At 37.4% G+C, this 27,477-nt stretch overlaps 1 protein-coding gene across 2 annotated transcripts; it reads left to right on the top strand.

The window, feature by feature from the left end:
- The first annotated feature begins 1,003 nt into the window (after nucleotides 1-1,003).
- LOC114244716 (condensin-2 complex subunit D3) lies at nucleotides 1,004-27,463 on the top strand. Of its 2 annotated transcripts, XM_089731939.1 has the most exons (21): nucleotides 1,004-1,782; nucleotides 2,039-2,199; nucleotides 2,967-3,086; nucleotides 4,734-4,877; nucleotides 5,234-5,318; nucleotides 6,436-6,578; nucleotides 8,055-8,249; nucleotides 8,728-8,883; nucleotides 10,181-10,333; nucleotides 10,951-11,129; nucleotides 12,292-12,451; nucleotides 12,955-13,084; nucleotides 13,805-13,885; nucleotides 15,564-15,698; nucleotides 16,391-16,565; nucleotides 18,841-18,990; nucleotides 20,125-20,258; nucleotides 22,104-22,322; nucleotides 23,749-23,825; nucleotides 26,887-27,024; nucleotides 27,175-27,463. In XM_089731939.1, the coding sequence occupies exons 1-21, from the start codon at nucleotides 1,125-1,127 to the stop codon at nucleotides 27,379-27,381; spliced, it is 3,600 nt and encodes a 1,199-aa protein (XP_089588065.1). In that variant the 5' UTR covers nucleotides 1,004-1,124; the 3' UTR covers nucleotides 27,382-27,463. The 2 variants fall into 2 exon arrangements, with proteins under 2 accessions (XP_089588065.1, XP_089588066.1); XM_089731940.1 differs by lacking the exons at nucleotides 26,887-27,024; nucleotides 27,175-27,463 and adding an exon at nucleotides 24,523-24,565.
- The last annotated feature ends 14 nt before the right edge of the window (nucleotides 27,464-27,477 follow it).

The raw sequence follows: 27,477 nt of genomic DNA on the forward strand, positions 1-27,477 counted from the left end.
AGATGAAATGATATGGGATGAAATATAATCTCAGTAAAATGGTAGTCATTTACTGAGACTTTTCAGTGGACTTTTTGGAGGATATCGAGAAGTTACGTCCAGTGACTTTGTTTCATTTTCCCTCATTTGTGCACTTTCACAGATATTAAACACTTAATAAACCACCGTTATTACACATTTAAACCTAAAGAAACATTAAATAAACAAAATAAAAGAAATCACACAACTTCACTCCTCGCGCTCCCGCCAAAAATTCAGCATTATCTTAAATTATTACCTACCATAGATTACAGGTACACTTAATATTTACCTAACCTTTATAATCCTAATTATTAAATAACCTTTCCAAACTTCATTTGTAAAACTGGCATCCCCACCTGTTCCACAGTAGTATATTAGTAGTCATAGAATTAGTTTTCCAATTAAAGAGCATAATGCGACTCAGTGACGCAAAATGCCGAATTATGCTGAAGCTTAGTTGAGCATTATGCCGCATAATGCGCTCTTGTGCTGTAATTGGAAAACTACCAGGTTATACACTTAATATTTGATTAATAGCACTGAAGGGGCCAGTGAATTTAGACCCCTTTTTTTGATTTTCAGATTTTTTTTATTTTCAATTACTTGTTCGTCGTTTATTTATTTATAATTAATTAAGCAAATGATCACATTAAGTTGGCCCCCTGTACTAGATATCTTTATTTTTATAGCTCAGATTAATTAATTTTGATCAATTATCGTTTGTTCGATGACTATTGGTGATTGTTCGATTATAAAAACAATTAAATTCCCAATTATTAATTATTTTATATCTTATAAGTAAACCATCGCCTCACGCCACCTTTTTTATTTTTGGATTTTTTTATTTTTAATTATTTGGTCGTCGTTTGTTCGTTAACGAACAAACAAACAAAATCTGAAAATAAAAAAGGAGCTAAATTCACTGACACTGAAGTATGAAACCTGGTGAGTAATAGTGGCAAATGCTCAAACCGTGCGAGCCACATTAAAAAACAAAAAAAAAATGTTTACAAAATATTGTTCTGGGTGAAGTAGACACAAATAAAATAACGTAAAGTACGGTATTCGTGGACTACAAATATAATTCAGTCATTAAATAAAACATGGATTTAATACTAAGCGAATTAAGCAACCTCTTCTTACAACATTTAGATGAAGGTTGGGTGCAAGCGGTTTATTCTTCTGAGTTTTTAGACTTTGGAGAATTACCTCCGGAATATGAAATTACCCTAGACAACAACAGCCTATCCGTAATTCTAACAAACATAATGAAAAGTTGTGATGCTTGGTTAAATTTAGAATTTTTATCACATGAAGAGAAATCTTGGGCAGCTCTGTCTCATCAGGTACCTTATAAAAAGCTGTTGGCCCTCATAGGATACTATATTGATTTAGGTATAAAAAATGTTGCAAATAAAAAGAAGCGAAACAATGCCTTAATGGCATCTTTACTTTACTACAAATTATTATCAATACCTGGCTACAAAGCCTATCACATATACCATTCACAAATTTTTGTGTTGTCATTAGCATGTCTTGGATTCCCAAAAGCTATGTGTGACAACGAATATAATTTTTTAAATGCGAAAGAGTTGACAAAAGAAGTTAACTCAGTAATTGATGGCTTAAAACAATTTGTCATGGTCCTGAAAATTGTGATAGAGCAATTACAACTAAATCCAAGTGATATGAACTTTGAAGATATTCTCAGCAACATGATTGACATTATTGGATGTGCTATAGTAAATAAATTAAATGTGGGTAAGTTCTTAATTTTGAATAATCCATAGATTGCAAAAAAATAGTTTCTATGAGTATAACAATAGCCATCATAATAATCAATAGATAACTTAATCTCTGGTTTTAAATTGAATCTTAATATCCGAATTGTGATTCTTGTGGATTACAGTGACTGCTATTTGGACCCTGAACCCACCTACCTCAAAAAAGTTAAAGGAATTAAAGTAAAAGCTATTGCTACAGTTTCCTGTCTATAATTTCATGTTTACATTTTCAGACAAAATTGAACTTGGTAAAGTTTCCAGTGTTATTTATGAAATGATAGATATTCTGCTATGTGATGTCAATAGAGAACCAAACCCAGCAGCCATCCGGTTGCTGTTCAAATGTTTACTTCCAAAATTTATTTCTGCCTCTACAGATTATCGTAGTGTAAATGTAAGTACCAAAGATTGTAAAAAAGGCTAATAGAAATCTATTTTCTGATCATAATTATTAATAATATACTGCATTATTATATTACTGCTGATTTCTAATGTAAAGGGCGGTTAATCACTGAAAATATATGACAAACCATTTTGTAAATTTCAATAGGCTTCCTAGTTTCTGTGGTAATAAGAGACTGCAAAGTGAACATTGCCATCCAGTTTGAGATGTAGTTGAATATTTGAATTGCATTAACTAACAGATTTATTTTACCCACAAACATATATGTAATCACAAACAATATACACTTAGGATGGTGGAACTTTCCCATGGGGCTTGTAATACCTTTACCAGCAGATAATGTTGGCAGGCAAATGGTATGAATGCCAGTATAATAAACCTATATTGTGGTTCATCTGTTAGTCCCTCTCCTTTTATGAAACCAACAGAAAGAGATAAGATGGTGCTATTTTTGGCCCTACACTATGCAAAATATTTACAAGAAAAATGGATTCCTTTCAGATCCCCATAACAATTATTCCTAAATTATTAATTAATAGTACTTTTAAAGTGACATGTTAGTTATTTTATTACAAATGTAATTTAGTGAAACTAGAATCTGTTGAAAGACTATATTTAGCCATTTACATCCTACTTTAATACATTGATTCTCAACCTTTTATGAGTTTCATACAAGATTTGTAGTTCAGCAACAAATATGTTACAGAATTCCAAAAAATATTTTACCACTTTTCAAATTACCTTACCTCTCTTTTCAGAATATTGTCAGAGCATCTTATGTAACATATTCAGGGTTATTATTAAGTAAATATGGAAAAGCAGCTCTACCTGGATACAGTGTACTTTTACAACATCTCTGCTATACATTAGAAGGCTTGGTTTGTATTTTAATTATTCTTAGTTTTTGCATAAATAACACAATTGAAAACTTTAAAAATAAAGTGAAGTCTTTAACTATATATGAAATTACTATTTAATATACAGAAGTATATCCATTTTATATACATTTTTATTTTTTTTATTGCCTAGATGTGTGGACGAGCTCACAGCCCACCTGGTGTTAAGTGGTTACTGGAGCCCATAGACATCTACAACGTAAATGCGCCACCCACCTTGAGATATAAGTTCTAAGGTCTCAGTATAGTTACAACGGCTACCCTACCCTTCAAACCGAAACGCATTACTACTTCACGGCAGAAATAGGCAGGGCGGTGGTACCTACCCGTGCGGACTCACAAGAGGTCCTACCACCAGTGATTACGCAAAATATAATTTTGCGGGTTTGACTTTTATTACACGATGTTATTCCTTCACCGTGGAAGTCAATCGTGAACATTTGTTAAGTACGTATTTCATTAGAAAAATTGGTAACCACCTGCGGGATTCGAACACCGGTGCATCGCAACAACGAATGTACTGGACGTCCTATCCTTTAGGCCACGATGACTTCATTTTCTTTATCAATCTTAATATGCATCCATGGTATCGATACATCCCTGTGTGTTGGTAATTTTTCAATGCCCTTCTTAGAGAAGTCAAGGATCCAACAAACGCATGCCTTTGCAGAGTTTGTTGACTGCCTCTTGGTTATTTAATTTTTCCTGCTAACAAGTTATCCTAGAAAAAAAATAGAAGTGCTCAACACAAGGTGTGGAGGACAAAAAACTTTCAGCCCTAGCTCTTGTAGATTAAGACATTCTGTTGTGCCGCTTGAGGTCGAGCATTGTCATGCAGTGTCATGTAGTAGTGGGGACTAGCGATTAACTAAGGCTGGTGTGAGATTCGTAAAGCATCTCTGTCATTGGGTCCAATTCCTCACAGTACACATCTGCAGTAATGCTAGTACCTTCTGGTAAGAAGCTATGATGAATTATACCATCACTAGACCACCAACCAGTGTCCATGACTTTTAGGGGTAAGTTTTCATTTGGGGCATTGCCTAGGGGTTGAACTCGGGTCAAACTAACATGATGACCACTTATAATTATCCAAAATAATCCACTTTTTTTCGCCAGTGGCGATGGGGTTCAAAATCCCTTCGTTTCTTTCTGTTAAGCAAAGCATACCAAGTATTTTTACCTTGTATTATTTTTTTATGTAAACCTAAACAACCTACAGAACAATAATAATTGACCTTTGACAATAATTGACAATAGTTCTAGGTACCTTTTAGGTTCAAAATGTTCAACAGTGCATATCGAGGGGTCAAAGGCTATTTGGTTTAAGCGACATTTCGCTTAACACGCGACATTGATCTATGTAATTAAAGGTCCGATTTATTTGATATTAGCATAAAAAATTTGATGTTTTTAATTGAAGTTCAATTAGGTACGTTTACCTCATTCAAATACCTAGTCAAAGTTTTTTGAAGTTATATAGTTATATATATAGTTTTCCTGGAAAAGTTGCAAAAATGTCGCTTACACCAAATAGCCTTTCACCCCCGAAATATATTTTTTATTTCGAACTTGGTTTGAATTTAAATTATTTTATCATAATTTGTTTTTCTGGCCTTTGTTATTCAGGAGCGTGCAGAAGTGCGAAACTCCCGCGTTTCACTTATAGTAGGGTTGATGAGTCTTCTTCCAAAAAAATCTCACAGAAAAACAGTAAAATGGGTCCTTAAACTCTCTACAACCTCCAAAGTGGCACATAGACAAATTGCCATGGTAAGTTTAGTTAAAGTTTTAATTAAGTTAAAAGTCAACATAGGATATATTATATATATTTAATATTTCGTTATTAAGTTCACTTATATCTGATAAATTATATTTGTACAATTCTCGAGCCATTTTAAGAAACCATGCGCGCTCCAATTTTAATTTTTGAGGGAAGAAAGTGAAATTTGTTGGAATCGTAAAGCCCTTTTTTTTTAGGGTTATACGAGGGTTACATCCCGTGGAGTTTCTCCACTTTCAACAATAGTTTTGATTTATTCTCCTGTGTTATCTAAATAAATATATATTCTAAGTTCTTTACTGTACAGCTAAAGGCTTCAAACTATTAATTGCGTTAAACTTTACAGGAAATTTTGTCAAATTTGTTAAGCAGTGATCTTGAAGAATCTAAACCAGAAAATGAAGACTCTCCAAAAAACAACCAGCCCAATGGTATACTATGAATTGAATACTAAACTAACTCATTTATTTACCAAAGAGCGTTACATAAACACACCCTGGCAACTATTATACTTATTATAAATATGCTTAATAGCGATTTTTTTTTATTTCGGCATGCACTGCCAATCTCGGCTGAACGCAATTATTTACATGTGACGTCATTTGAGGTCAAAATATACGACAGGCGAATCAAAATCATACGGTAAAATAACGATTACTCAAATATAAAAGGTAAAAATGATATTAAGAGATATTTAATGACCGTTTTAATTTAATTAACAACTCTTAAAACTGCTTTGGATTATTCCTTTTTCGGTTCCAAATTCTTTGATTACTACGAGATACAACAAGTTGACTTTCTACACGAGCATGTGCGTGAAGTGAATAAGGGTAGCTTGTAGATACTGGCTCGGCGAGCAACTAATTGTGGCATTCATTATTATTTGTTAGTTGAATCTATATATTAATACGTGAAGCAAAAACTTTGTATCCCTTGTATGAAATTTTCCACACATATAGAGAATACAGAGAAGAAGTGCACAATGCTAATATTTTTTTTAAATAATGCTTAAAAGATACATTAATTCAATAAAGAAAACATTACACACCTACATACCATGTATTTGACGCATACACGCATGCATACTATTTATTGTCAAACTTTTGTTCTTGACGTCTGTTGTCTAATTGAGAATAGATTAAATATTGTTTGTCTTTATTAATATTTTTATAGTGTAATCTTGGCGAAATTTGTTATTATAGAAGTATAAAATACAATCTTAATAGTGTATAAACTTACAATTCCAAGTAATTATAGTCGAAATTCGACTACTGCGGGACCTCTAGTAAAAATTAATTACATATTAGTATGTATCTTTGTTAAAAATTAGTGGCAAAGTTTGACTTTGAAATACAAGCTAAAACATTTAATGTTTAGACCTTTTTATCTCTACATAATTTACTATGTTTTATAGTACTGAAAATACTGATATACCTAAATCATTTTAAAAGTAAATAAAAACACCTTTTTGTTTCGCACCCGTTGGAACAGATGAAATTCTTGCGTAGTTGACATAAGTCGCTGTTATTTATTTAATCATTATTTTAGGTCAAGGTAACGAGAATGCGCACGATAACATAGAAAATGTAGCAGATAATGATGAAAATCAAGTAATTCATGAGAATGGAGCTCGTCCAGAAGATACTGTTACTACTGAAGATGAGAGTAGCCAAGACACATTCGTGGAGATTGTATGCTGTATTTGTTACTAAAAAGTTTATCGAAAGTATCGAATTCAATAATTAAAAAGGGTGCGTCTACTTATGTACGCGCGTAAGAAGTTATACTTTTTTTATTAAATTTATTTCTTTTTTTAAATTTAAATTATAAAATAAATTAAAGTATATAAACTAAATTAAATTTAAATTATAAATTATAATATAAAATTTAATCAATTTGAAAAAAAAAAGGATTAAACAACATCCTCATTGGACATCCCTTTTTTTGACGTCGTAAATTCGGTAATTCTCGGTACGGTTGGGAAAGTTCACCTGCGGCTATATTCAGACTCGCCAAGTTACGTCGGTCGTATTGTAATGAGCGATTTAGTGGGCAACTTCATTCTGTTAATTTTGTGTCACGGTGCGCGCGCATCGTAAAATTTTACTCTCATCAATTTTTCATAACGCGCCTAAAGAAGTATAACTTCAATAATAATACTGCCTTTCATTTTCATGGATCGTAAACATAAAACTTTCTACTCCAATCTTACACTTATGACACCGGCGCCGCATCCCAAAAAGGTAGCGCTCGTTCTAATAATCGAAGGTAGCTACTAACTACCATTATCGTTGACACCTCAAATATTAAGATCAATTTTATGTATTACATTATTGTTTTTTTGTTTTTGATATTTAAAAAAAAGGAATTGTATAAAAATTATATAAAGCTATAGAATCAATAGCAATTAGTAAAGAAATGATGCGTACGAGAATTATTTACGAAGCCCACATTAACAGAATGTGTTTATTTATTGATAAATAATTGTAAGTACCTATTATTGCTACACAATCTTTACAATAAAAAAATATAAACTGCAATATATAACTGACGAATCACACGCTAAAAATACACTGATATATTTTGCCAAACGCGCCAAAAGAAAACACCATAATTTAACAGAGAAGTTTGTTGGTGCAATACATTTTCAAATACTTTTATGGTTATAATATTAGTATTGCAAATATAATTAGGTCATGTTAATCATTAGATTAACACGGGATTATTAAAATATAGATCGTCATGTAACTTTATTTATTGTTTTTATGTTAGGGTATTCTGCGACGAACACACCCTTCAAACTGAAACGCATTACTGCTTCACGGCAGAAATAGGCAGTGTAGTGGCTGTGGACTGTAGATCCATAGGTCGCTGGTTCACATGCGGCTCGAAGGATCAATATGTAGAACGTGGACTGTATTTTGGTGCTAGCTTCAATAAAAACTAGAATCAGAGCAAATAATTTTTATTTTTTAATGTACAATACGTGCACGTACGACCAGAATTTTATTTATTAGTGTGTTCCGACATTTAAAAACAATCATATAAAATTTTATGGTTAGGATTGCCCTAAACCGTGCCTACCCGTGCGTACTTACATGATGTCCTACCACTAGTAATCCAGTAATGTAATATCCTTACAATTCCTCCAACTGTTTATTTCACAGCCAGATCAAGAAGTGATAGAAGAAGACATGGCAGGTCTACTCCGGCAGCGTTCGCACACCGTGCGTCACTCCGAACTCCTGCGAGCGATATACGAACGTTTGAATGACGTGTCGAGCACGCTGCGCGCCCGAGCTTTTAGTATAATTACTGAGTGCGTTACCCACGAAAGACAACATGTGAGAGACGCCGTCAAGGTAATTATGTTTTGCGATTAACTTTATGCATATTCCTTCAATAAGAATTTCTCTTGAACATAAGTATATTCGTGTATAAAACAAATAGAAGTAACAAAGAGATTTGGTGAAAATTAAATTTCATGTCATCTTGGTTAAAGATATGCTTAGGACACAGTCACTATCGCCCGCCATATGCGGCGAGTGTGGTATCCGTATCTGTAAGGAGGGATGTGTCGCACAGCGCCACGGTTTTGGTTTACAATAAAGAATACTCTCTCTCACACACACACACTCCCTCTCACTCTCACTCCCTCTCCCTCTCACTCCCTCTCCCTCTCTCTCTCACTCCCTCTCTCTCTCACTCCCTCTCTCTCCGCCTTCTCCCCCCCTCTCTCTCTCACTCCCTCTCTCTCCCCCCTCTCCCCCCCCTCTCTCACTCCCTCTCTCTCTTTTATTACCTTGTACTATTGAAATTAACGAGTCGTCGGTGGTGCAGGAGGTGCAGGGCGCGCGCGGCGAGGCGTGCCGGCTAGTGGCGGCGGCGGCGCGCGGCGTGTGCGACGAGCGGGCCGCCGTGCGCCGTGCCGCGCTGTCGCTGCTGCAGCGCGTGCTGGCCACGCACCACACCGCGCCCGTCGACGCAGATCTCGCGGTCCGTCTACTAAACCTCATCTTTTTTTTTGCTGAGATGGATGAACGAGCTCACAGCCCACCTGATGTTAAGTGGTTACTGATAAAGATCTACAACTTAAATGTGACACCCACCTTCAGATATAAGTTCTAAGGTCTCAATCATAGTTACAACGGCTGCCCCACCCTTCAAACCGAAACGCATTACTGCTTCACGGCAGAAGTAGGCAGGGTGGTGCTACCTACCCGCGCCGACTCACAAGAGATCCTACCACCAGTAATATAACCACACCTTCACATTCATATTGCTATATTAACACGTGAAGCAGAAACTTTGTACCTCTTTTTACAAAAATTGCGCGGACGGAGGAGTATGAAATTTCTCACACTTATAGAGGATGTAGAGAAGGAGTGCAGAATGCTAATTTTGCTTATAAATTATGCATTCATACTACATAAAATCAATAAAAAAACATTACACACACTACTATGTATTTGACACACACACACATATATATACTCTTGGTTTATTATATGGAGGGTAGAGGTAAGAAGAACCGTCTCTGTGTGTAAAAAGTGTCCGTTAAAATCTGCTAAATAAGGGTGGCCGCAGCAACCGAGTAAATTTAAAAAAAGGCGCTGAAAGTTCCTAGTATAAGATAGAGAAATAAACATACCCTCCACAGTTTTTTGTCCAACTTTTGTTACTGCTTAGTCTGTGGTCAAATGAGAATAGGCTAATATTGTTTATTTTTAATATTATTTGTTGTATGTATATATTGTTGTATGTATTGTGGTTTTGACGAAATCTGTGAATACGGAAGTATAATAATCTTTGACAATAGAACCTTAATAAAACTTATTATTTCAATTAATTATAGTCGAATTTCAACTACTGCGGGATCGCTAGTAATATGTAAAACGCGATCATTTCTAGGAGAAAAATAATAATTGCAGAGTAGATAACCAAGCAGATGATTTTATTATTTATGTTTTAGATATTCTATTATTATATCAGCATGTTTTTAATCTAACAACTCTTACAGTAGCACCAATGCCAATTACCTATTATAATAATATTTAAATGGTACATAAACTAAAAATAAAATTAAATATATTAAGTATAATTTAATAATCGACTTATTAAAGGTAAATTGAATTAAAAAAAACACGAAGAAGTTGGAAATAACCTTAAAGTATCAACAGGTTTTGATCTAAAACCGTTCTATCGTTACCCGGCCATGGAATATCTTAAATCGATCGACATCTGAAATATATAAAAGTTAATGTTTTACGCTAATTGTTAGATTATATTGCAGCTTTTGGTAGGGCTGTGCCGCGACGCCAGCATCATCGTGAGGTCGGCGGCCATCGCGGCTCTCGGTGAGATGGTCACACAAATACCCACCGAGGCGGTGTTCGACGCCTTCCTCGCGGGACCCATGCACCAGTTGTCAGATCCTGAAAATAAGGTTATTAAATTATTACAAAAAGAATAACAATAATATTGTATTTTGAATACTATGAATAACCAAAGATAGTTTGTAAGGCTTTATGGAACAATATAAAAACGTTAAATATTTTTAATAGACTTAACACATGTATAAAAATTATAAGACTATAAGAGTACTAGCTGTACTCGTCCGCTTCGCTGGGCGTTTAAAATTAACATTATTATTTCTCACCTCCACAAAGATTCTCATCATTAACGCCCCCGCAACTGGTATAGGGAGTCCAACACTCATATAAATATTAGCCTATCCATTAAGTACATGTATTTTCTACATGGATACCCAGTTTCAAGTCAATCGGATGCATGCTTCAGTAGTTATAACGGTACATCCGTAAGAACCACTATAGATTTATATATTAGTATAGAATTATAGATTAAATGAATATTTCACAAATAATCGTACTTAATTTGTAAAACGTAGTAGGTAAATGACATTTCAGATATTGGAAATCTAAAATCGATTTTCATTATATTTCGATCAATCCTGCATTATACCTTTTTTATTGTTTGATCAATCAACCTATTTATTTGTTTAGCAATTTTTTTTTCGAATTGAGTATATCGATTTAATTACAGGTGCAAGAGCAGGTCGTGACACAGATACAGCAACTGCTTACAGATCGCATTGACACGTTCGTGTCGAATCAATTCAGTCCGGTGCCTTGGATGTTCTTAGACGGGATAACGCGACACAATATGAGGAGGCATTTGCAGAAAGCCTGCACTTTACTCTCGAAAACATCTAACTGTATAAAGTAAGTGAAGAATATTTTTCCACTATCAAATCATAAAATTCGGAGTAATACGGTTGGCGAAAAAGTCTTTTCGCATTATAGTATGTATGAACTTGTATTAAAATCTATTTGGCTATACTATTTGTATCTGGATGATTTTGGTATCATTAAAAGTTTAAATTTTAAAGAAGATAATTCCAAATTCAAATTAGGAAAATATGTGATTTTTACTTATTTTTCGTACTGTCAAGGTGAGTGAATCTAATGAAGAAATTCGATACATTTTAAAATTTTACTTCAAAAAAGGTAAAAATGCAAGGCAAGCCGCGAAAAAAATTACCTAATGCAGTGTCTGTGAGAGTAGCACAAATTTGGTTTAAACGTTTTCAATCCGGAAATTTTGATGTCAAAGATGCATGTCGCTCTGATCGCCCTATTACGGATAAAATGGATGCCATATTTGAAAAATTATTATTTGTTGTCGTATTGTCGCGGCGTTAGGACGCTTTGAAGTCGGGCGTTATAATTTTTTATAAATTTCATTTAGCGTCCGAGTTAATGAATTAAAATACTGGATAATGCCCGAAAATTTTATAGAATACTCGTGCTTATACAATGCCACATCTGAATCACTCGACATCTTTTAAATTTTCACACTGCTATCGAAAGGCACTATGATTTGGCGAATGCGTTGCGTCAAGGAGCGTTAGGCTCATCTAGTCAATTTATGTAACATGAAAAGAGCGCGACGTTAAAACGCAGCTCTAAGTACGCGTTCTGTTTGGCGAATCCTTAACGCTCTGACGCGTGCTAAGTACGCGTTCTGTTTGAAGAAGCCTTAACGCTTTGACGCGCGCTAGGTACGCGTTCTGTTTGACGAAGCCTTAACGGTCTGACGCGCGCTAAGTACGCGTTCTGTTTGACGAAGCCTTAACGCTCTAACGCGCGCTAAGTACGCGTTCTGTTTGACGAATCCTTAACGCTTTGACGCGCGCTAGGTACGCGTTCTGTTTGACGAAGCCTTAACGCTTTGACGCGCGCTAGGTACGCGTTCTGTTTGACGAAGCCTTAACGCTCTGACGCGCGCTAAGTACGCGTTCTGTTTGACTAAGCCTTAACGCTTTGATACGCGCTAGGTACGCGTTCTGTTTGACGAAGCCTTTAGTTCTGTGTCCGTCGCCAGCCACCGCCTCGTGGACGTGGTGAGCACGCACCTGGGCGCGGCGGACGACCGGCGCGACCTGCAGTGCCTGGTGCTGCTCACCGGCGTGGCGCGGCTCGTGGACTACTCGGACATCGGGTTCGTGCTCGACTATTACTACAAACTTGCTGACGACACTGAGGTACACAATACGCTCGCTATATCTGGTTCCTTTTTCTCATCTCCTTATCTCTGTTACTATGTCACTTTGATTTGTCCAAGTAATATGTACTACACATGAAGACCTATCGTTTGATAAAAGTGCGAATTTTAAAGCATCATCAAATGTCATTTCTCGCCCGGTTACGCTAATATGGTCTCAAGACCATCAGCTTAGGAAAAAAAATATCATTTGACTGATATCATTACATATGTATCGAATTTATCGATAAACTTCTAACCATATTTACGTAAATATTGAACGCACCAGACCTATCGCCCTTGGGTTTGAATTAGAATTTTCGCACCTACCACAAAAAAGGTATAGAAGTATAAAGGTAAAGATATTCAGAAATAGTAAAGTACTTCTCACCCAGTAAAAAAAGATAGAGGTATAAAGGTAGAGATACTGAGAAGTAGTCAAGTACAGATAAATTTGAGCTTTATTTTGATTGCAATATAGTAGCAATTGGATGCGTTGTGCAGGAGCGCGACGTGCGGCTGATGCCTCTCACAGTGGAGCTACTGTCGGTGTGGAGTCGGTTCGCGAGCAACGAACAGCGGCACGCCCTGCGCGAGCACCTCGTGAGGCGGCTCGCCACGTCTGAAGACGAAAGTAAGCGTTATCAATACTTCAAAGTAACGAACATTTTTTTCTTTATCACTTTTTTTTATTGTTTAGAGGGTGGACGAGCTCACAGCCCACCTGGTGTTAAGTGGTTACTGGAGCCCATAGACATCTACGACGTAAATGCGCCACCCACCTTGAGATATAATATGTTCTAAGGTCTCAAGTATAGTTACAACGGCTGCCCTACCCTTCAAACCGAAACGCATTCATGCTTCGGGGCAAAAATAGACAGGAAGGTGGTACCTACCCGCGCGATCTCACAAAAGGTCCTACCTAGTTAACTTTTTAGTTTTAATTTGATTAGTTTTGATCGGCTGTAAGGCGGCACGGATATGTACCACCACTCTGCCTATTTCTGCCGTGAAGCAGTAATGCGTTTCTCTGCAGACTGCTAAAACCCTGCAAACTGTGATACGTGATGGCTTCGTTCAATGTGGGTCCAAATTGGGACATGAACACGAAAGTCTTCATGTGTCAAACCGAAACCGCCGATGGCTTTGCGAATAACCGAGATGTTTCTCACCTACATTGGTCTACAATATGCCCTATCACCGGTGATTATATCCGTGTTATGTACAGACAAGAAATTAATTTAGAAATATCGGTACCGACCTGTTTAAGGAACACTCGATGTGAATGAAACGAACGTTTTAGCAGTTAGGCCACGGACCCATTAAAATAACCATGGTTGGCGATTTGTTATAGCGTCCAGGATCCCCATCGCCACGTTAGCGGCGCAACTCGATCCTGAAAACATTCAGTGGGCTACGGAAATGATGCAGCTTTGTGAGTTTATCCCGTATTAATTACAGTAAACGCTCTCTTCTATTATCATGAATAGCAGACGCTATTAATTACGTTATTAGCATTTAAAATTTCATTTTTAGGTTAAGGCGTAAGTACGTCGAGAGTACGAATAAATTACGACAACTACTGTCATATAAAAAAAAAAAAACATATTATATGAAAAAAAAAATTTCTATTACACGACTGCCAATAACTTTTGGTGCCGCAATTGGTTCTCACTCCTATATTCACATTTCATAAGTTCCCGATATTTCGGCGCCGCCGCAAGTGATCACGGGTTCGGATCACTACCCGCCAAATAATAGTGTATATAATGTGATTCGTGGAAATTGGTGTTCGCTGATAATCCCCTGCGTTGTTTAAACGCCGAGAATGTTCGCTTTCGGAATTCGGGAAAGGAAACGTAAAGCCAAATTAACTTGTTAAGCAGTATTATTCAGGGTGCCCTACAATTGGTATATCAAGCCGAAACGTGGCTATGGCAATAACAGTGTAGATCACATTAAAAATGTATAAAAAAATCTAAGTTAAAAATGTATAAATCTAAATTATAATTTGCGTAATGACTGGTGGTAGGACCCTCTTGCGAGTTTGCACGGGTAGGTACCGCCACCCTGCCTATTTCTGCCGTAAAGCAGTAATGGGTTTCGAATTGAAGGGTGGAGCAGCCGTTGTAACTATACTGAGACCTTAGAACTTATATCTCAAGGTGGGTGGCGCATTTACGTTGTAGATGTGCATGGGCTCCAGTAACCACTTAACACCAGGTGGGCTGTGAGCTCGTCCACCTATCTAAGCAATATAAAAGTCATGATTAGCAGTTTCATCCAAAAACTAATTAGTTAATTATTTCAACTCCTCGATGATGGCCCTGAATTCATAAAAAAGTACCGTTGGGCCGTTCATTCTCATTCCGTTAAACGCGCCAGAAGGAGATAGATATCAACAAAATCCTTTTTCAAAACTCATTTAAATAAATGAATACGGAAAAAATGCAACTATATTCCTAGATGTAATAAGGCTCAAAAACGCAAACCAAATTTCACACTTATTACGGTAATGTTTCTAAACTTCACTAATCTATATCTATACTACGAATTGATTCGACACGAACGTGTCAATGCGATCTGTAAGCAGTTGCTGTATCTGTGTCACGACCTGCTCTTGCACCTGTAATTAAATCGATATACTCAATTCGAAAAAAAAATTGCTAAACAAATAAATAGATTGATTGATCAAACAATAAAAAAGGATTAAAAAACGATGCAGGATTGATCGAAATATAATGAAAATCTATTTTAGATTTCCAATATCTGAAATGTCATTTACCTACTACGTTTTACAAATTAAGTACGATTATTTGTGAAATATTCATTTAATCTATAATTCTATACTAATATATAAATCTATAGTGGTTCTTACGGATGTTCCGTTATAACTACTGAACCATGCATCCGATTGACTTGAAACTGGGTATCCATGTAGAAAATACATGTACTTAATGGATATATGAGTGTTGGACTCCCTACACTAGTTGCGGAGGCGTTAATGATGAGAATCTTTGTGGGGGTGAGAAAGAATAATGTTAATTTTAAATACCCAGCGAAGCGGACGGGTACAGCTAGTGTTAATATAAATATTGTGTGGGCGTGTCCAGCGGAGCAGCGCGCGGCGAGCGGCGCCGACGTGCGGGAATGGTTGCGCGCGGCGGACCTGGCGCTCGTGTCGCCCGCGCCGCCCGCCCCCTCGCTCATGCAGCTCTTCCTCGACGCACTCGCCAATCCCCCACCGGGTATGTTATTCAAAAGCTTTTCAAACTTTAATTTAGCGAGACCGATCATTTGTTGTTACGTTATAGGTGGAAACGGAGAACCGCCTTGCAATTATGCTCACAGATCTAACCAGTTTATTAAAATAGATTTAGGCATTTCGGTCTCCATTGTATTATCAGCTTTCCATTGGTTTTTCTAAAGATAACAGATCAGAGATGTGATAGAACAGACCAGTGAACAATTGATTGTTCTGATTCAAGTGCTAGACTCAATCAGTGTTTGTTGCATGCTTATTTCGACCTAATGTCTCAAGCTAGTCAATGATATTCATGTTGTTATGTTTGTTTCGACTTTATCTTCGCTTTTACAAACGAAGCATTCAGACGATTGTAAAAAAAATTAAATAAACATCTTTCTCAGTTTTATTTTGAACCCTTTTTCGGTTAGCCCTTTAGTTAGTATGGTTGAAACTTTCTAATATATAATACTAACGACCCGCCCTCGCTTCGCTTCGGAAACTAATTTATTATTGATTTCTCCACTATTTACTGGATGTTATTATACATATAAACTTTCATCTTCAATCACTCTATCTATTAAAAAAACCGTATCAAAATCCGTTGCGTAGTTTTAAAGATTTAAGCATACATAGGCATATAGGGACAGAGAAAGCGACTTTGTTTTATACTACGTAGTGACGTATCGTACGCAGAGTGGGACGGTGCAGAGATGGGTGCGTGCGTGGCAGGCGCGGGGCGGCTGTGCGTGCGCGCGCGCGGTGCCGCGTGCCGTGCGGCGCCGCGCTTCGCCGCGCTGCTGCGGGACTGCGCCGCGCCCACCGCCGCCCGGCTCAACGCGCTGCTCGTGCTCACAGACATCTGTACCAGGTATTCTGTCAACGTCAAACTCGGAAATTGTTTTAACATAATCGGAAACATTTTCAGCTCACCAGGTGTCGCGTCATTGATAAAAGCTTCCCATTATCGGTACATGTTTCTTGGTCACCTCAATTACAAAATATTAAGATGCCTAAAAAGTTTAATTATTGTAAAATTAAATATTAGTCATAACTAATGGTCGGAGTAGGTAGATTGATTTTATATACTTGCGTCAAGATATTATAATATGGACATGCCATTTTATCCATAATGTGCGGGAAGTACGTTATATTCTGATCTTATTTTCTCTGATATACGATGAAGGGCATGCCCCAAACATGTTACATTTCAGGTAAATATCAGCGTAGATTGATATTATTAATACGTTTTTCACCTTAAACACAGACTCATGCTAATTTCAAAATTCCGGAACAAATCTATACCTAGTCAGGTCATAAATTCTGTCACATGTTTAATGTAAAATAATTGAAACAAGTTTATTCATTATGTAACCATTCATATACCAAAATGAACTTAACAAAACATAGATTCTTATGATACTAAATTTTATTCAAAATGACCTCCGTGATTTTGAATGCAGGCCTTCAATCTGCGCGGCCAGTCGTCTATCGCAGCACGAACGATGTCGATGTCAATATCGGCGGCTGCCTTAATCAAGGATGTCTTGAGTGACTCTAAATTGGGATGAGGCTTTGAGCACACCTTTTCCTCCAAGTGTTGCCATATCTTGTAATCTAACGGATTCAAATCTGGACTGGAGGAGGGCCAGTCTTCATACCGGATGAAGTCGATTTCACGCGCCGCCAGCCAGTCTTGTGTGCTCTTCGCTCTATGAGCTGGCACCGAATCTTGTTGGAATACCCAGTGCCTGTTATTGAACATGGTATGAGAAACAGGTTCTACAAGGTTCGTCAAGACTGTATTTTGATACACAACTGCATTCGTTTTTACACCTTTCTCGCAAAAATGTACCTCTGTTAAGCCCCAATAAGAAACTCCCAACCATACCATGAGCGAGGATGGAAAATGACCTCGTTGGACACGCGGAATACGGTTGCTCGCTTCTTCACTACTGTGTGCGTACACCTTATCATTTTGTTTGTTGTAGCTCTCTTCTACGGTAAAATTTTTTTCATCCGAAAAAAGAATTTCCCGATATTTTTTTCCCGCGTACCGCTTCAACAAAGCGCGGCATCTCTTCAGTCTCAGGTCCATTAGACGAGCATTCAAACGATGTCCTGTTTTTTTTCGATATGCCCGAAGCCTGAGTCTTCATTTCACACCCTTTTCACCGTGGTTCTGCTTAACCCCATCTGAAGGGCCAACAGTTTCTGCTTACGTTTGGGATTTCTTTGAATTCGCGCCTTCACAGTTTTTATCACTGCTGAAGTCCTAACAGACCGAGGGCGACCACTTCTTGACCTGTCATTTACACTAGAGTCTTCATTGTATCGTTTGATGGTACGATAAACGAATCTTTTGGTTATATTCAAAATTTTCAGTATGTTAAAAATTTGAATTGGCGCGTAACCGCAACGATGCAACGCAATAACTGCAACACGGTCTTCTTTAAGCGTCCACTCCATATTTAAAAATGAGTAAAATTCTAAAAGTATACATTTTTTATTTTCATGAACAATTTGAAATTCGAATTCAATAAGCTTTTTTGTGGCCAGCATTCTAAAAGAAAAGTTTTTACTGTGTGACAATACTTATGACCTGACTAGTTATATATAAAAATGAATTGCTGTTCGTTAGTCTCGCTAAAACTCGAGAACGGCTTTACCGATTTGGCTAATTTTGGTCTTGAATTATTTGTGGAAGTCCAGAGAAGGCTTAAAAGGTAGATAAATATGAAAATGCTCGGAATTAAATTAAAATAACAAATTTGTTTTTCCTTTGATGTATCCCCCGTCGGACGGATTCCTTTTGTTTGTTTTAAGTTTATTTTATACAAAAGTTTAGGGTCTTTTATTTATCGATTGAGGCACTACTAAGTCTGCCGGGTCAGCTAGTTTATAATAAATATGAAGTTCCGGTATTTTGGAGGCATCTCCATATTATCCTCTACGTTTGACGTCAACGACCTTAAATCAATCTACCTACTCCGACCTCTGGTCATAACATAAACTAATAATATTTATTTTTTATTTTTCCTTAATTAAGATGTAGTTGATCAGTCTGCTCGCAAAGGATTGACACTAGTAATGATATAGGTGAGAGTCACTCCTAGAGTCACTAACGTACACATTGCGTGCGTCAGATACACGAGTATAGTGGAGCCGCTGCTGGAGTGCGTGTGCGGCTGCCTGTCGCGCGAGTCGCCGCCGGAGCTGCGCCGCGCCGCCGCGCGCGCGCTCACGCGGCTACTACTTGCGGGATTCCTGCGACTACGGACGCCCCTTTATTACAAGTACGTGATATTTATTATATTTTAAATTTATAGAGAGAGAGAGTGTGTGTGTGAGAGAGAGAAAGAAATTATTCTTTATGGTACACAAAATGAATAAGCTATGAGAAACATTAAATACAAAAAAGTACAATTGGCGGTCTTATCGCTAAAAGCGTTTTATGCCAGACTAGCTGACCCGGCAGACTTCGTAGTGCCTCAATCAATACATAAAAGACCTAAACTTTTGTATAAAATAGACTTAAAACAAACAAAAGGAATCCGTCCGACGGGGGACACATCAAAGGGAAAACAAAATTGTTATTTTTATTTAATTCCGAGCAATTTCATATTCATCTACCTTTTAAACTTTCTCTGGACTTCCACAAATAATTCAAAACTAAAATTAGCCAAATTAGACCAGCCGTTCTCGAGTTTTAGCGAGACTAACGAACAGCAATTCATTTTTATATATATATATATAGATAGATAACCATATAGGAAGATAGGTCAAGAATCATATGGAAACAAATTTTACGCGGTGTACCTATCGATTAAAATATATATTATAGTTATACCCCTACATACACAAATAACATATATACATATTTATAAATATATAAATAGGAACAATGTAATAAAAATGAATGTAATTAGTTTTTTATATCTATCTATATTATTATTTAATAAATAAAAGTTAGTCTCTGACGATTTCACAACCGCTCTTATGGAAGTTGTGTTCACACGCAAAAGGGTAAATTCAATAATGTAGGTATTCGTTTTTCTATTTAATTTAAATGTTAATGTGTGTATCCAGTTGTATGAAGCTAATAAATAAATAAAAAATATTGTTTTAAATTTTTACACAAGATCAGAAGCTTTTGTTCTTTTTTTATTCTGAAAATTGAAACTTGCATGTTTTGTTTGTACGTTTAAGTTTTAGAAACAGAAAATAGGATAACGAGATATGCTTTTCTTATAATAAGATGCGACCCAGAAACGGTACTCTAAGGAATTTAAAATATTTTTTATGATATGTAAATAAAATAAATAAAATGCTCTCCCTTTTTGTCTTCAATTATATGTGTATCCATGTTTTACCCCAATTTTATGTATCTTGGTTTTTTTTTCTTCTATAAGATTACTTTTGATTTCTAGGTACTGTGCACTCCTGGCCGATGAAGATAATGACGTGAGAGAGCCCGCCGAGTACTACATGACCTGCTGCCTCACCACGGAAACGATATTTCATCACTTCGTCGACTGCGTGCTGTATTACAACAATGAGACGGGTAATCATACGAAATGTCAAAGGAACAAACAAAGCAATTTGTGGTCTAATCTATTATCGGTTGGGTATAGGTTGAAATCTATATAGATAAAAATGAATTGCTCTTCGTTAGTCTCGCTAAAACTCGAGAACGGCCGAACCGATTTGGCTGATTTTGGTCTTGAATTATTTGTGGAAGTCCAGAGAAGGTTTAAACGATAGATAAATATGAAAATAATAAATAAAAATAACAATTTTGTTTTCCCATTGATGTGTGCCCCGTCGGACGAATTCCTTTTGTTTGCTTTAAGTTTATTTGTTACAAAAGTTTAGGTATTTTATTTATCGATTGAGGTACTACGAAGTCTGCCGGGTCGGCTAGTATCAAATAAAAATGAAATAGATAAGAGGCCCGGAACATGCAGAAACTATTTTTTGTCATGAAAAACGTATTTACTATCAAATTTTCACGAATCATTACCACTGTGAAGGAATAACATCGTTTAGTGAAAATAAAACCCGCAGAAAATATAATTTGCGCAATTACTGGTCGTAGAGCTTTTTGTGAGCGCGCTCGGATGGGTATTACCGACCTGCCTAATTATGTCGCAAGGCGAGTAGCGGCATTTACGTTGTTGATGTCTATGGGCTCTGGTAAGCACTCAGCATCAGATTGGCCGTGAGCTTGTCTCTCATAAGCAATAACAAAAAATTAGGAAATAGTACCGTAGATACCTTTGGCAGTCTTAAAAAATTCAACCTACATAGTCAACGGAATCATTCCATGATGTTCTGACGCGGTGTTCTAGCGACTGTGACCACTCATCATTACATGACCCCTAAACTCGTCTGCTTTCCAAAGTAAAAACAAATCTTATAAACTAATCGAATCTATTAAATAGTTTGTCGTCTTAGAAATTTGGAATAGGTATAATCTCACAGCATAATATATAAAGAAGGTAAGAAAAAAATGGTTTTTTTTTTTAAACCACAACAATATTTTCTAGTACATATATTATATTCTTAAATTGGCACTTCGCAGTCGAGCGTTGATCGCGGTGCAGAATCATGCAGCCGAAAATTTTAGTTAGCAGGCATTTAATGAGGCGCGTTGGTTAGATACCAACATCAGCTCGTTTCTACTCTCTACGTACGGGTTTGGTTCGTAGGAAAACCGTTACTACAATAGTCATAAAAACTTTGATCTCATGTCTCGAGGATAACCATGGTTAGATAATATTGTGACTTAAAAATTGCATTAATTTGTCAAGGAACTCTCGACCTGGTTACTGGTGGTAGGACCTCTTGTGAGTCCACACGGGTAGGCACCACCACCCTGCTTATTTCTGTTGTGAAGCAGTAATGCGTTTCGGTTTTAAAGGTGGGGCAGCCGTTGTAACTATACTGAGACCTTAGAGCTTATATTTCAAGGTGGGTGGCGCATTTACGTTGTAGATGTGCATGGGCTCCAGTAACCACTTAACACCAGGTGGGCTGTGAGCTCGTCCACCCCTCTGAGCAATAAAAAAAATAAAAAAGAAACTCTCGACTTAGCTGGTGTAAATATAATATAAATATAAATATTTACTAACAATTACGCCACAGTAACTGGTTCCGTGATAAGTTCGTAAAGAACTTGTGTTACATGTACCAGATAACGGAAATAAATGTAAGATTTTTATTATACACATACATATATTTAATATACATACATAATCCCGGAAAAGACATTTATATTGATCATACAAATATCTTCCCTTGGCGGGATTCGAACCCGCGACCCCCTTGTGTAGTGACCATGTCACTTACTACTACACCAGACGGCCGTTAAAGTTGGGTGGTTACTAGAAGTACGCTTTACTCACAGAGAAGATGTCGTTCGACGCCCGCCAGCTGATCTACGACGTGATGCTGCAGCGCATGTCGCTGGTGCAGCGGCTGAACGCGCAGTGCCGGCTGGCGCGCGAGGTGCTGCAGCACGCGGCCGACCTCACGGACGAGGGCGCGGGCGAGCTGCCCCCCGCGCTGCACGCCGCGCTGCTCGACACCATCACCGTGCTCTGCGGCCCGCGCATGAAGCTACCCAGTCAGTTGAGCGACCAGTCGAGATCGATTAATCGAAGAATCGATTTCTCGAGCAAAAAAAATCGATCGTTTTTTTATAAAATGGATTTATATTTACATTGTAAATGCAAACTTGACAAAAATCGATCTTTTGGACCTCGACCATCCCAAGCGAGCACTTACCTTCACTAATTCACCACCATCACCTATTGCATATATTTTTTTGTTTTGTACACTTTATGTAAAACGTACGTACCATGTACGCGGCAACATACGTACCATCCGGCTATGGAAAGACCTCCCCCCACGGGGTTTCACGAACGCTATGACATGCCCTTCTTCAAAAGAGGCTTGTGGAGAGCATTAAGCGGTAGGCAGTAGCTTGGCTCTGCCCCTGGCATTGCTGAAGTCCACGGGCGACGGTAACCTCTCACCATCAGGTGGGCCACATGCTCATCTGCCTACGTAGGCAATAAAAAAAAATTACATTGGCAATGCCTAAAGCATTCTCTATCAGTCAACGAAAGGTAGTGCAAAGTAAATAGTAGGTGCAATGAAATTTATATTAAATTACAAATACATACACAAAAATATACACACACCATATATTATATATAATAGTTTATTCAGTATTCAAAGGAATATATGTTAATTATGAAATATGAAATATCATTTTTCTATAAATCATGTATTTGTGTTGCGGTCATAAAACGAATAAGACATACTCACGCGCCCTAAACACAGTCTGATTTAAACGAGATTTAAAGCTAGATCTAACTTTGCCACAGTTACATTGTTTATCAAATAAAATCTAAAATTATTGGTTGGCCACACTTATTTGCTTCTCCTGACTTCGATAACCACAGCATCATTTATTTATTTTTTGTCAATTTACATAAACATGACTGAGCTTGTCCCAAAAAAAAAATTGTTAATCCGGATGTAGAGTAAGTCCCACCATCCTATTTCTGCTGCAATGCAGTCATGTGTTGCAGTTTATAAACCCAAATTCCGTTATAATATAATTGAGGTTTTGACCTCAGGTATCAATATAGCTGGTCATATTTAGATCAATGACCCTTGGTAACCAATGAGTGGTATTAGGTTTTAACATTAAGTGGTCCATAAGTTCGTTCACACTTCTACACAATAATAATAATAATAATTTTTATAAGTTAAAAAAATGATAAAGAAAAAGTAGCATTTTATGGTTAAAATTCGTGGGGTGGTGGAATTATCGTCATCGCTCCTTGATAAGTGTGCAAAATTTCAATAAAATCCGACGCTTGGAAGTAAGAATCGCTTTCGAAGATTCAGTTACATAACTAAGTCAAAACTGACAAAACCATGTTAAAAATTAAAACAAGCAGATGACGCTTATTCAATACTGCACGATTATATCTTAACATAAAATATTTTTTGTACAAAACTGTAATTCCGCGATACAGGGAAACCAATGGCCAATGGCGAACCTGCGGACATTGACGATCTCCAGGAGCGGGTCACGACTAATATTGTTTCACATGTAAGTAAATAAAATATAACAAAATAACAAAGTAACTACCTTAAATCTAGTCTCGCCATTAGCCGATTTAAAAAAAACATAAACATATCATTCCAGATTCTGTTTCATAAGTGTCGGATTAGTCAACTTAGCTGATAGCCCCTCTGTTTGTGACGTATTGTTTGATTCAAAAAACTGTTTAAGACTTCCTAAAATAGTCCATTAAATTTAAACTCTTTTCTAACTTATCGTCAAGTTTATTGAAAATAACTATTTTGAGTTTATAGACGATTGTGATTTATTAATTCAAGTTTATTGAAAATAACTATTTTGAGTTTATAGACGAATGTGATTTATTAATTGTATAAATTAGTGTAATTTTAAATTAAATGGTCCATCCACTTTGTTGAATATAACAATGCAGAGTTAACTACCATTCAATTCAGTCTCCAGTTAATATATAGCTTTCATAAAAAAAAAGTGTAACAGTCCTACATACATACTTAGTACTTTACGCCTTTATTTCTTATCTTAAATATGGTGGTACTGTATGTTTGGGACGAGTGGGGATTATCAACACACCCTTATCTGCCGCGAAGTAATGAACACGCTCCAAATTTAAGGGCAAAATTTTTATAGTGTCCCACAAAAATAGTTTTCGCATCCTATAAAAAAATGTACACTTACATGTATTTAATAATAAGATTTATATTTTTAGCTAACCGAGAATGAGAAGGTATTTTAAGAATATAAAATATATGTAGCATGCAACACGTAGATGTGATATATAGCAACATTTTTCATAGTCATATTTGTGTCCGCCTGCCTTGACTACCTTAAATTTCGTACAAGTGCTTGGACGGATCGAAACATATCGAGGGGGTTGGTTTAAGCAACATTTCGCTTAATGCGCAACATTTATCTTTGTAATTAAAGGTCCGTTTCATTTGTTATTAGTGTTACGCGCTGGGGTTCGGGATAAATAAATGTTCCACCAAAGTACAACTTAAAACTGTATTAAACACTTAAAACACTTCACAAACACTTTAAAACTCTCAATTCGCTTCTTCCGCTTCGCTTCAGATGATCCGTCGCTGTTTCGCTTCGAGTTGTTCCGATTACTGACTGACTGCGTGCTATCTCTAAAATGCTTTTTTAGTCGATATTCCCTAGAATTATCGAGAATATTCCACACATCTCTAGTATTATGTTTCCACTATCTGACAATAGATAGCGTTGTACTTTTCGAGCGTTCTAGGTGCTACTAGATTCTTCGATATTCGTTCGACTATTCGGCGATAGATGGCGTTACTCTTACCGGCGTAACATTAGCATCAACAATTCGATGTTTTTAATTGAACCTCAATTAAGTTTACTCTATTCAAATAGTTAAAGAAGTTTTTTTGTCATGATAATATCATTTCCAAATTTTAAACTTTAAATGGCTCTCTTGTAATTTTGCAAAGACGTCGCTTAAACCAAATAACCTCTCACCCCTCGATACAATTTTATAATTTTCTTCACCATTGACATGCGCGAAGTTCCGGTCAAGTCCACAATGCAATGTTTTCATTAAGTTGTATAATTTGAATCAATAATTTTAATTTGATTGTTTTATTTTGAAGTCACATATTTATTATGAAGTTATCGATGTTTGTCTCCGAATCAATTCGGAAATACATGAAGTCAGCGTCGGAACGATACTTCGATAAGGCTATGCGTCATGATAATCGCCTTATCGTTGCCGCCGCTGACTACTCCCCGAATCCTGATCATGCAGGAGCCAGTCACCGTCGACGCCCTAGACACGTCCTTACGGATCCATCAGATCCAATAACCGTTGCATTAGATGCCTTCAGCTCTAATACTAGGGGCAGGCTTAGGGACTCCGGTAACCGTACTCGTCGAACTCGACAAAGAGGTCGACGTGCAACCTAACCCATGCATCAGCCCGCTGAGTTTCTCGCCGGATCTTCTCAGCGGGTCGCGATTCCGATCCGGTAGTAGATTCATTCGCGAAACAATTGCTCTTGAGTTGTTAGGTCTCCTTCGGAGGCGCTCGGGCAGTTGTTAGCAAATCCCGCCCCTCTTGGCTGAGCCTTTGCTCGCCCACCTGTCCTGGTGAAACTGGAAAGGCCTTCGGGCCACCAGTAAACTTTCAATCATAAAAAAAAAAATGTTTGTCTCATTTTAGTACTCACATAAACCGCCCTTAGTTTCAGTGAAGTAAAATTTTTTTTTTTTTCAAATACGTGCTTAAAAATTATTTTTGCTTAGGATTTTTTATTTTTTATTGCTTAGATGGGTGTAAGAGCTCACAGCCCACCTGATGTTAAGTGGTTGCTGGAGCCCATAGATATCTACGACATAAATGCACCACCCGTAGGTGATTTCGGTAGGCAGCGGCTTGGCTCTGCCCCTGGCATTGCTGAAGTCCATGGGCGACGGTAACCACTCACCATCAGGTGGGCCGTATGCCCGTCTGCCTACAAAGGCATAAAAAAAAAACCCACCTTGAGATATAAGTTCTTTTTTTTGTTTTTTATTCCTACCTAAGCTGATAGCCCTAGTGGCTATTTCAGCGTAACCCTAACTTTAGTAGGTGAGCTCACGGGGCTCAAACCTGATGACGTTACACGAACCCTAGCAAGAGCCGTGCTTCGCAGAATCTACCACCGGATCGGAAACGCGACCCACTGAGAAGATCCGGCGAGAAACTCAGTGGGCTGTGTCTGAGAGTTAATTTACTCGTCGAGCCCTTCGTCGCAAGCGACGGGTTCGACGAGAACGGTGACCGGTGCTTGAAGTACCTAGAAGCACCGTTAGTGGATCGGGAGGATCCGAGATGACGTGTTTTGGGCGACGTCGACTGCTTTCCATTCTGTCCGTTAAGTTCTAAGGTCTCAAGTATAGTTACAACGGCTGCCCCACCCTTCAAACCGAAACGCATTACTGCATCACGGCAGAAATAGGCAGGGTGGTGGTAACTACCCGCGGGGGCTCACAAGAGGTGCTACCACCAGTAAAAAAGTAGTAAGTTTAGTGTTGTTACACATTTTTACCAGTATTTTCCGATTTCCAGAAAATGAAACGCACCGTGGCGGAGGTGGTGGTGCCGGCGGTATTGCGTTTGTACTCGCGTCTGCGGCTGCGCGGTGGGCAGCTGGCTGCCTATCTCGTTAAATTAGCTACGGATCTACTCAATGATTACAGGCATGAGGTACATATAATTTATTACTTTACCATGAAATTTCATAATTTCTGCTGTTTTTATCATTCGTACAATTCTCCGATATACTGGGACAGTAATATTTTTTGGAAGTTCAAGTAACGAAATTAAAATATTTATTCACATTAAATCATTTTCTAGATCGAAGAACTAATTGAAAACGATGAAGAGTTGGTCGAACGAATAAATCAGTTTCAAGAGACAATAGGTAAAGAGTCGTCGTTCGGCAATACACGGAACCTAGTGACGACATCTGCTCCTCCCGATCCGGAAACCCCCAGGGCTCCAAGACGAAAGGCGCCCAGACAGTACAAAGGACCACCTAAGAAACGTGCATTGAAAATATGAACAATTTATTGTTACATAAAATTTTGTAGTTGTTAAACCATATATACAATAAAATAAATAAGTTGTCAAAAAGTGTTAATTACCTTTTGTTGTTTT

The sequence above is a fragment of the Bombyx mandarina genome, chromosome 12, assembly GCF_030267445.1.
Source record: "Bombyx mandarina strain Sakado chromosome 12, ASM3026744v2".
NCBI classification, from domain to species: Eukaryota; Metazoa; Arthropoda; class Insecta; order Lepidoptera; family Bombycidae; genus Bombyx; species Bombyx mandarina.